Source organism: Barbatula barbatula, assembly GCF_947034865.1.
Source record: "Barbatula barbatula genome assembly, chromosome: 3".
Taxonomy (NCBI): Eukaryota; Metazoa; Chordata; class Actinopteri; order Cypriniformes; family Nemacheilidae; genus Barbatula; species Barbatula barbatula.
The window spans coordinates 1,785,555-1,797,226 of NC_136764.1; the positions used below are offsets into that span (position 1 = coordinate 1,785,555).

Here is an 11,672-nt window from a genome sequence, read left to right on the forward strand (position 1 = left end):
GATATTGTCAGGTAGTTACAGTCGGCCTGACACACTCTGCACTGACCACTAAACTCTGGAAGACAAAATGTTTGTTACCCGACTAAAAAAGGTCTTAAATAAAAGTGAAAATCACATTTAACTGTTATTATACCAAAGTAAATCCCGCACTCACTTGTATTCATGCAGTCCTGACAGAATATATGACCACAGCTGGACACTACAAATGGTTTCCCTCTTCTCAGAAAACAGTTATTACAGTGAAACCAATCCATGTCTCTGCAGGACCAACAAAACTAATTCTCATATTTACCTCAGAAATGATTTCTTATATAATCGTCGTGTAAAGGTGAATTAACACGTGAGAATGTTTAAGTTGGTATATTTGTGTGAAGGGTTTAGCTGCAGTTCACAGAGTAACAGACCGAAACTGAAGCGAAACAAGTCCTGTCAGAACCGGCTCGACTCGAGTGACGTGTCGTTGAGTAAAGTCTCCAGTAGAGGTCGCCAACGCCTCACGTTTCGATTGCGTCATAGATCTACTTAACATACGCGGGTGTTTATAAAATGATTCATATTTCAACCATTTAAAGTCGCTCATTACTATACAAATAACTATACATACTTTTATCAAGACAACAAAAATAAGTGGAGTAAAAAATGTTGTAGTTAATCCATTTATTATTACGTCATCTGGGGCCAGACACAAGACACAGAACGAAACAACAGAGGACGATCTTGTCATTCTAAGCGGTTTATGCGACCGGCACCAGATTAAACACCATCTTTGTTTTCTTAACCAAACCAAATATGTCTCACAAAAGTATTATTATAATAGCAGTAAAACTACCACTGTAGTTCAGAAGACAATTGGCCGCAGCGAAAGGAAACACTACACAACACACTGCGATGTGTGTGTGTGTGTGTGTGTGTGTGTCATTGTGTTTGAGCTCTTTCAAGGCTCCTCCTCCGTAGCTAACGGGAGAAAGTGAAACTGTTACAGCAGAAGACATTTTACAGTGAGAAGAATCGCTGTTGTTATTAAAGTTAAGAAAAATACTGTGAGTATCACATTTATTCAGTAGATTCATTTACATCGCGTTTATTGTTGTGTGTTGTTTTTTGTATTAGCACCTATTGAACTATTGCTCCTGTCACATATCGCTCATTGCTCCCTGAATTTTTCATAAGTCGCTTTGGATAAAATCATCTGCTAAATGACCAGGGGCGTTTCCTCCGAGGAGGCAAGGGAGGCGGTGCCTCTCCCCCCCCTCGAAAATAATCGAATGAGAATATTATTAACAGTTCAGAAATAAAATAGGACAGCTGATACAACGTATTTAGCTAAATATGAGATAAATCAGCGTATAAAACAGTGTGAAACAGCGACCCCGCAGATTTGTTCAAAAACGTTTGCTTGTGATCAGGCTTGCTCAGGATAAGAGCAAGTTTAAAGTAAGTCACATCTATTTGATTTGATCTCTTAAATGCTTTGAATATTTCTGGGACTGCTAATAATTAAATTGATGCTATTGGTAATGATCAGGGCCAGACGAAATGCGCGTCCGCGGACCGCGGATACTCGCATCAAGTACTCTGCTGTTTAGTGTTTCAATCTGATGATTTTATGGCGTGATCGATTCCAAAGACATCCACAGTCTACTTCTCAAGCGAATCTAATAGACCACTAATGAAGCAGCCTGTCTATATAAATGTCCACACGATATGGTTGTCGTGTTCGTATTGCATCACATGTTTTTGTTGATAAAAGCAAGCTTAGCCTACACATAAAACTTGGGTTTAAGAAGCGCTGCGTAATCAGACGCAGCAAACTCACACACAATAATGCAATGAGCGAACAAGTTTGTTAAAGCGCTTATGTTTTTTTCCACATAAATTCCTTTCTTCTTCATCTCATGTGCTGAGCAGTGGCGGCTGGTGAAAAATATTCTCGGTGGGGCTGTGCCATACTTTTTTTGTTTCCGTAACCATCGCAATAAAATTTAACACAAACTGCAGGACAGCAGTGCTCAGTGAAATAGTCAGTAATTATTTAATGCCAATATTAAAAAGTTGAGGCATTCGTACACAAAAACATAAACATCATGATGCACAAACACAAGCCTTTTATTTGCATTTAAACTGAACTTGTAAACAATTGACTATTTCTACATATAAGTAACATCTTTTGGAAAGGCTGTTGGTGCCATTGGTAGTAAATAGGCAACACAATATGCATGCTGTCAGAACAGAGTGGAAAGTGGACAATAACATTAAATTATTATAAAGTTTATAGGAATTCTTACACTGTATAAAGGATGTATAATATAGAAATGGATATCAAGTGGCTGAACTCAAACCTTTGACTGGAAGAATAGCATAAAGTATTTTATGATCAAACTAAATGTAACTAATTGTTAATGTGCTCCAGAACTGCAACAATTAATTGATACAAAACATATAAACATATATTGCACGGAAAGCAAAATAAAGCATTAGCATGGGTGCACCCAGCTAGCCAAGCCTTCCTGGTGTACCAGCTACGGGAGAAGCCGCGCATATACTGCTTCCCTTTTTCGCTAGCCTGCTGTTTGATTGAGAGGTCAGGTTGATCTGGGCCCAGCTCTTTCACCCGAACTTTCTCCGACAAAGTTCTCCTCTCAAACGGATCTTGGAGGAGAGATTTCACCGAGTTAGGGTTGGGTCTTGGAGGAGTAACGTCTGCGCTCGCCATTGTCGTTTAGTAAAAATGGCGCCCCTAGAGCCCAGTCCTTATTTTATCAGGGCTTGGGGCGATAAAATGATCGCCCTTCTTGGATTCTATTTAAGAACGCTGATTGGCTAAATTTTATGTCATACATTCATATCTTAAATTAGCAATTGGCTTAACTGCTACATAGACCCGCCTCCTTGGGGCGCTTTCTCTATCGCCCCAGAGCTGATGAAGCGGTCAGACAGGCAGAGGAAAGGTTGCAAATATGATTTTGTATCATATTTTACATGTATTACTGGGTGCATTCCATATTTAAAACACACAAATATTGACATACTGATGTTTTTCTCATTATTATTACTATTTTTGTTTTAATTGTTTTAATTTTTTTTTTTTTGTGGCTTAAGGGGGGCGGCGCCCTAGCGCCCTCTATTGGCCGGCCGCCACTGGTGCTGAGACAGTAACTCTGAAAGATCCATTAAAGTCGTCAAAAACACGACTGAGATCGTCATAGTTTAAAGCTGTGAACAGCATTTACATGTATGATCATCATTATAAAAATATGTCATTCTGCATGTTAAATGTATATTATAAATAAACAAGTAGGTCTATATTCAATAATGGTGTTTATAAAACATGTTGATAACGTTTTTATTTAGGTTTAATTGCAATTTTTACAGCTGATTTGTAAATGCTTTTATTTTGTAAAGTTTAAAGGCCCATTCTCTCAAATCTTTTAACAAATTTATTTTAAAACCTTTTTTCAACTTATAACATATTTCAAACAATATAAAAACTATTCGGCAGATTAAGAAAAAAATTCTGCACAGAATTAACAAAAAAAGTCTGCAGATTCCGTCTGGCCCTGGTAATGATGTTATTCTTATATAGGAAATATAGTACCAGAGGAAGATGAAGGTGGTGTTGATGTACCTTTTCCCAAAGCAGGGAAAATATTAAACTACAAAAATCAGAAGTACATACTGTAATGAACTTGCAGTAATTAAAAGGAATTTTTCACACATAAACACTGAAATGACTGACAAACGCACTTGTTAATAGTACAGAGATGAACAAAAATTACATGGGTAGAAATCTGCCTCCTCATTTTTTAAGTCCACCGCACACCACTGTAAATGACTAAATGTAAATGTTATTCTTGTCATAAGGAAGCGTGTTTACAAACAGTCATATGTGACTTGTTTGCCGATTCTCTTGTGAAAATACTCGATATAATGTCAAAGTGAAAGTGGAAGATTCATTCTTTTCTGGCAACAGTCCAAGTCCGCCGCTCCCATCACGCGCTGTGTGTAGAGCACCAAGTGCTGCTGAGGGGCTACAAACACAACACAACACACAACACACAACACAACTCACAAAACGCAAACATGGAGAAGCTAAGTGGGAGCGCTAATCGGAAACTTAAAAGAGAGAAGGATATCAGGAACGCAGAAAATGTAAAATATATACCGAAAATAGGCAATTTATTTACGCTAGTTAACGTTAGCATGAGCAACTAGTCTGCTAAGGCACATTCCGTCAACGAGGACAGCTCAGCTAGCCAGAACATTTCTTCACTGCCGGCTCGAGCTAATGTTCACAGCCCCGAGAGCGTTGAACTGTGATGTGAAAGGTTGTTTTCTGTTTTAAAACAAGTTCAAAAGAGTTTAGGAGCAGATGATACTGCATTTGATCAATTTTTTCCTTGTGGTGAAAATGCTGTAAAATTTGTTTGTTTATTGTTGTTGCGGGAAAACAGCAGATTTCTAAATGTTTATATTGCGCTATAACCTGATTGTCCTGTTGAATTCTGAGGTGATTTCTGTTTAAAATGAGCTGAGGACCAAAACTTGATTCTAGGATGTTGGCGCAGCCATGTCTAGCGTATAATAACCGGCAATATCTTATATTATATGGAGGTACAGATCACGCTCACACTCGTCGGTTTTATCTTAAACCGGAAGAGAAGTCTTTTTATTTTGCATATGACCATATAAAGAAGATCACATCACATATTCAAATAACACTTGATTACGTATAACATATGAGGGCATACTTATCACAACTTAACACCCCCACTTGCTCTCATATACATAACACCATAATAATAATGATATATTACTTTTTTTTTCTTCCTACAACATCACATAACAAAAGAAAATGTTGTAAAGCTATACAAAAAAAAAATTCACAAAGAGAACATATCTCAAACTCTAGATTTACATACCAAACATAAACCTTTTGAATTTCTCTAGTTTGCCCTTCGACATTGGTTCTGTCATAACATCTCCCACCATGCTTTCTGTGGGACAGTATTCAATAACAACTTTACCATCATTGAGTACTGACCGAATGAAATGATACCGTATGTCAACATGTTTGCATCTCTGCCGACAAACTGGGTTCTTTGAAAGAGCAATTGCACCTTGGTTATCTTCCCAGATTTTAACCGGCATGTGTTGACAATTACCCTCCAAATTATTCAACAACTGAACAAGATACATGCTTTCCTGTGCTGTTGCCGTCAGTGCCATGTATTCTGCTTCACATGTAGATAAAGCAACGGTTGGCTGCTTCTTTGATTTCCAGGAAATCAGTGGACCACTTTCAGTAAGGCTAAAACAGTACCCAGTTGTACTTCGCCTGTCATTTTGATCTGACGCCCAGTCAGCATCACTGTATGCCACAAGTTTGAGTTTTTCTTCACTCTTTTTGTAACATAGCTCATAGTTGGTTGTCCCCTTTAAGTACCTCATCACCTGTTTGACTGTAGCCCAGTGCTGTACATTTGGTTCAGACATGAATTGAGATAACTTACTAACAACCCAACTTAAATCCGGTCTTGTACATGTCATCAGATAGATCAGGCTACCAACTGCCTCACGGTACTTTTTAGGATCAAAAGAATCAGCGTTACAAAAATCCAGTTTTTGTTCACATGGCGTTGATCTAGGTTTACAATCTGACATGTTAAATCTGTCCAGTATTTTGGTAGTGTACCTTTTCTGATTCATTGTTACAATTCCATCCACTTGTTGAAAGTCTATACCTAGGAAATGTTTTAGTTTTCCCAGATCCTTCATTTTGAATTTCGCAGTCAACATTGCTTTTACATCTTTCAACAAATCATCACTACTGGCAGCAATGATTAAATCATCAACCCAAATTACCAGTATCACCCTGTCTTTTACAGTTTGTTTGGTGTATACACAATTGTCTGCAGGATTCTGCAGAAAATCGTTCTCCGTAAGGTGGTCGTGTAACATTCGTGTAACAAGTTTTTCATCAATGTCTGTCTTCACCTCAAATCCTTCTGGTTGTTCTATGTATATCTCACAGTCTATTGGAGCATGTAAGTAGGCAGTCTTTACATCCATCTGGTGGAGTTTAAGGTCATTTTGTGCAGCTATTTGCATTAATGCACGTATCGAAACAATGTTTGCAGTGGGAGAAAAAGTCTCCTTGTAGTCCACTCCCAGTACCTGGCTATAACCCTTAGCAACATATCTGGCCTTATAGGTTTCAGACTCATCTGCATTGTTTTTAATGGCGTAGACCCACCTACCCCCCACTGCATGTTTACCCTCTGGTAGTATGGTCAAGGTAAATGTGTCGTTTTCCTTAAGAGAGTTCATTTCTTCTTTCATTGCATTAACCCAAACACAAGATTTTTCTGAACTCATAGCTTCTGTGTAAGTTTGTGGCACATTACACACTCTGTAACAAAAATCAACATTTGTCAGAATCTGGTCATCAGAATCAATATCAGACACATAGTCTGTCAAATACTGAGGAGCTCTCCTATCTCTTTTTGGGTAACGTACCCCGTGGTCGCTTCCCTTTCTTTGAGCACTCTCGTTACCATCAACTATATCCTCTCCACTAGTCTGTGGACTCTGAGTAGGAGTGTCAATTTTTGACTCTTTGGGTACATACTCCTCCCCACAGAAATCCTCACCTGAAAAATCAGTCTGTGTCTGGTGCACTGGAACACACTTTGTAAAGCATTTAACAAGCCTGTGCTTGAGAACTTTTCCAGTTTCTGGGTAATACACCAGGTAGGCAGGGCTGTTTTTGTCATATCCTACAAAAATCCCCTTTTCACATCTTGAATCTAGCTTTTTCTTCTCATACTTAAATGCATAGCATATTGAGCCAAATATCCTCATTTTATACAGGTTTGGCTTTCTCCCTGTTAGCATATAGTATGGGGTTTGCTTTGTGCGGCTGTTATAGCACCTGTTTCTTATTGTTGCAGCTGCCATTATTGCATAAGTCCACAGCAACTTAGGTAAATTGCTCTCTAAGAGCATACACCTTGCCATTTCAAACAAGGTTCTCCAATTTCTCTCAGCAGTCCCATTTTGATGGGGTGAGTAAGGTGCTGAGGTCTCATGTCTTATGCGATTTCTGCTAAGCAGTGACTGAAACTCCTTTGCCGTGAATTCTGTGCCATTATCAGATCTTATACACTTTATGTTCCCATACGGTGCTACATCAGCTATGAATTTTTCAGCAGCTTTCATAGTGTCACTTTTTGCTTTAAGGAAGTACACAAACACTGCTCCTGAGAAATCATCAGTAAATGCCAGAGCATACCTGAACCCATCTTTAGCCACTGGTTCAATAGGACCAGCTAAATCAGTATGCACTAGTTCAAGTGCAGCTTTAGCTCGTGCGTCTGGTTCTCGGTTTCTGCTCTGCACAAATTTCCCTTGAGTACAAATTTCACAATCTAGATTAGACTTGTCAATTTTACCCTTGATTATCATTCCCTTAACAACATTCTGCAATTTGGAAACATCATCATAATTACAGTGACCAAGAATCTCGTGCCAAGTTTGGATATCATAACACCCGTTACAACTATCATCTTCTTCTCTTACAGTGTTCAGATAGTAAAGTCTATTGTATTGTTGTATGTCAAACTTGGTACCGTCTTTATGAGTGAGTTCATCACATCCTTCCTTGAAGTTGATCGAGGCTCCACTCGTTGTCGCTGCCTTGACAGAAAAAATGTCCTGAGGATACGATGGTATATACAGGGCTTTCTTGAGCGTCGTCATCACTTGACGTCCCTCGCTGTCAATCAGGTACACCTCGGCATCGCCTCGCTGAAGGCGCCACCCCATTCGCTCTGGTTCCGTCCGCTAGCTCGATGCAATGCTTTTCTGACTGGAATTCGTCATCAAACTTCTTAAACTTTCTGATGTCGGTGACAATATGTGATGTCGCTCCTGTGTCAACCATCAGTCCCTTTCGTTGCAATCCGTAGATTGGGCAGTCACTTATCTTAAATGCAAACGCATGCTCGTTGTCATCCTCTGTATCTTTAACATGTTTTACATTGTCTCTCTTTTTGCGCCTGCATGATGTATCTTTATGTGTCGAACTTTTGCAGTAACCACACCACTGCCCCCTGCGACGCTGGTTCGGACATGCTTGGGCTTTGTGTCCTCTTTGGTTGCAACTGTAGCAGATTATGTCGCCATCAGTAAATCGTTCTCGTCGTCCTCTGAAACCTGAAGTAGATGCGCTCGCTCGCATCACGTTGTCATCACTTGAGCTAGCATGAAACTTTTCGGTGCTTTCGAAACTTCTCAATTTAGTCTTGAATTCTACGAAAGTTAGGTCTACATCACCTTGTGTGACGTGTATAGTAAATGGTTTGAACGAATCGGGTAATCCTTTTAAAATCGTCGCAATTAACAGTCCATCACTAAGAGTTTCACCAGCATTTCTCAGTGCCGTAATCGCGGTCTCTGCTCGAAGAATGTAATCTGTAACAGTCTCATTTGCAGTTTTCTGCAAGGACGTTAATTCCGTGTACAAATTTACTACACGTGGTTTTCCATTACCTGCATAGTAGTCTCTCAAGATCTGCAGAGCTTTTCTTCCGTCGTCCGCGGCTTCCCTCATTACAAGGGCCAACCTTTGGTCGTCTAAGAATTGTATCAATTCAGCATATGCTTCCTCGTTTTTATCATCTTCGTCATCTGCAGCAGGTGCCCGCAAAATAATCTCCTTTAGCCCGATCAGTCGCAGATGGCCTAAAAACTTTGTCTCCCAAAGTTCGTAATTCTTTTCATCTCCATCAAAACAAAGTCGATTCCATCGGTTACCTACTTCTCTCCTGGGCCCATAACCTGTTGGCGCAGCCATGTCTAGCGTATAATAACCGGCAATATCTTATATCATATGGAGGTAAAGATCACGCTCACACTCGTCGGTTTTATCTTAAACCGGAAGAGAAGTCTTTTTATTTTGCATATGACCATATAAAGAAGATCACATCACATATTCAAATAACACTTGATTACGTATAACATATGAGGGCATACTTATCACAACTTAACATAGGAGATTCAATGGATTTTTGTTTGTGTCTTGTCTGTGAACTTCCTCTGTGATGGCTCTATCAATTCTATGCATTTGTGTTTGGAGTTGGTGTTGTTAAATAAATATTGGAGGCTTTGAAAGTCGTTGCTTATTTTTTTTTTATTCTAACGCAGTTTGACAGACTGTAGTCTGGGCTATTTATTTGGAAATGGCCCCGAAAAGAAAGCAGGAGTCAAGATCAGAGAAAAGAAAGAAGAAGAAACTGCGAGATGAAGCCTGTGAATCACATGCAGGTATAAGTCCATGTTTAATCAACTTAAATTCAGGAAATGTTTATGATGTGCTGCTACTGATCGTAATGCGTCTCGAACTTGCTGAAGTTCATGTTAGTAAACTGTTGCTTTAACTTTAATTTCTGTGCAGCTTGCAATCTGAATTGAGATTTTACTGTTAAACATTACCTTTGCATTTAACAAATAACTGACGCCAGCTAGCTGTTACTTTCTTTACTATCTTTCTTTAGATATTGAGCTGTAGTTTATGGTTTATTTTGATGTGATGGTGGTTAATACTTTCTCAGTATCAGTAAACATTAGCAGTCAGTGCAGTGCAGCACATGGTAGGCGAACAATTCCTGTTCAATATTTCTGAGTTCTGATACAAAAACCTTTAGGTGCCATCTGACATTTTGCTCTGGTTTAAAGAAGTGTATAACACAGTATTTTTATTTGCAGGATCACTGTTTGCTCAATCAATGAGTCTCTCCAGAGAGTTTAAAAGGTGAGATGATTAAAATATTTTCATATACAAATTTGTCCTTTTTAACTGTAATTGAGAAACGTGTTACATGTGTTTGGTTTGTCTGATAGCTGTCAGAGTTTATACTTAAAACAACTTTCATTTCAAATCAATATTAGTTTGTGTGGGGAGGGGTTTCTTTGGTTTTCTTTATTGTTTGTATTATTAAATTCTCTTTAGATAAGCAGAGTTCATATCTCACTATAGCACAGAGGAGGAATCACATTTGAATCTTACTGTATCACTTGCAAAGGGATTTTAAAAGGTTGGACTACAGACAGATTCAGTTTTCTTGCTTCAAACTGGGATGTACGAGATTTAGCTAAATTTATGCATAAAACATATTATTACATGTAAGCAATATAGTTGTCCTTACAAATATGTTCATTTATAACAGTTTATCTTAGCAGAAATTACTTTTTACTTTATTTTCTGAATATTTTTGTTCATATATCCTATATTTATTCTAATATACTATACAAATTAATCACATTACTGATACATTACATAAACTCATTACATAAATGTTGTTTTAGTTTGACTGGTGGAGAATCTTCTAAACCCAGCTGTGTGTCCATGAAGAGTGATGATTCAATGGATCATCCACTTAACTTCAGTTCAGGAGACTGTGATGATCCAGATGTGAGGTGAGAACAGTCTGACGGTTTAAAGATTTGGTTTCTTTCGTCAAAACAGGGATGCACGAGATTTAAGCTAAACCTCTGCATAAAATATATATATAACATGTACGCAATAGTGGTCATTACAAATATGTTGAACTATAATAGTTTATCTCACCAGAAATTACTTTTAACTTAATTGTCTGAGCCTGCATGAGAAATATTTTTGTTCATATATCCTATATTTATTCTACTATACAAATTTATCACATTACTGATACATTGCATAAACTCATTACATAAATGTTGTTTTAGTTTGACTGGTGGAGAATCTCCTAAACCCAGCTGTGTGTCCATGAAGAGTGAAGCATCAATGGCTCATCCACTTCAGTTCAGTTCAGGAGACTGTGATGATCCAGATGTGAGGTGAGAACAGTCTGATGGTTTAGACGAGTAAATCACTTCATCAGTCTTTATTCTCTGATCTGAGTCTGTGCTGTTGATGTTACTGCAGATATTCACTGAACACTTTACTGACAGATACACACATTAATCCATGTGTTCACTGTATGAAACACATATTTCATTTATTGTTACATTACAGAAACACAACAAATGTCTCAATCAAAGGGAAGCACATGGAGTCTGTTTTCCAGGTGAGTGTGTGTGTGTGTGTGTCTGTGTGTGTCTGTGTGTGTGTGTGTGTGCGTGTGCTGTGTGTGTGTGTGTCTGTGTGTGTGTCTGTCTGTCTGTGTTTGTCTGTGTGTGTGTGTGTGTGCGTGTGCTGTGTGTGTGTGTGTGTGTGTGTCTGTGTGTGTGTCTGTCTGTGTGTGTGTGTGTGTGTGTGTGTGTGTGTGCTTGTATTTTACGATTCACAAACAAATGCCTTATGATTTGATTCTGTGAAATTTAGATTTGAATAAACACGAAGCGATTTGTACAAATAGAGGCAGATTTGTGATCGCAATGTTTTATTTTGTGTTCATGTATATTGATTTTGCGCATACCAATGAGAAGTTGTGCATTTGTGGATCCTGTGACGCGCGTTCATACATCCTGTTCGGTTCATTTGGATTTTGAGACTTTCTTTACGCGGTTTTGCATTGGACAATCCACACACACGCAACTGCAGATCCATGCGCAACCGTGCAGAAAATAACAACTACCACTAGATGACAGGCTTACGGAAACCATAGGTGCTGGTCATATCATTAGAATATCAT

At 38.6% G+C, this 11,672-nt stretch overlaps 1 protein-coding gene and 1 long non-coding RNA gene across 4 annotated transcripts in view; one reads left to right on the forward strand and one right to left on the reverse strand.

Annotated features, from left to right (window-relative positions):
- Window positions 1-952: 952 nt before the first annotated feature.
- Window positions 953-11,672, forward strand: part of LOC306891704 (NLR family CARD domain-containing protein 3-like) — a 22,687-nt gene continuing 11,967 nt past the window's right edge. The window contains exons 1-6 of one of the 3 annotated variants that reach the window (XM_079452178.1): window positions 953-1,040; window positions 9,205-9,324; window positions 9,766-9,811; window positions 10,366-10,476; window positions 10,765-10,875; window positions 11,054-11,105. In XM_079452178.1, coding sequence (XP_079308304.1) covers window positions 9,240-9,324; window positions 9,766-9,811; window positions 10,366-10,476; window positions 10,765-10,875; window positions 11,054-11,105 — 405 coding nt within the window. In that variant the 5' untranslated portion in view covers window positions 953-1,040; window positions 9,205-9,239. Of the gene's footprint in view, window positions 1,041-1,282; window positions 1,435-4,053; window positions 4,326-9,204; window positions 9,325-9,765; window positions 9,812-10,365; window positions 10,477-10,764; window positions 10,876-11,053; window positions 11,106-11,672 lie in introns of those variants that run through there. The other 2 variants (XM_079452180.1, XM_079452179.1) reach the window with 2 other exon arrangements.
- Window positions 960-4,869, reverse strand: LOC306891741. The gene is made up of 3 exons (XR_013786395.1): window positions 3,655-4,869; window positions 3,140-3,538; window positions 960-1,900 (listed from the first exon to the last, which is right to left on the reverse strand). It is a non-coding gene; the product is annotated as an uncharacterized lncRNA (long non-coding RNA).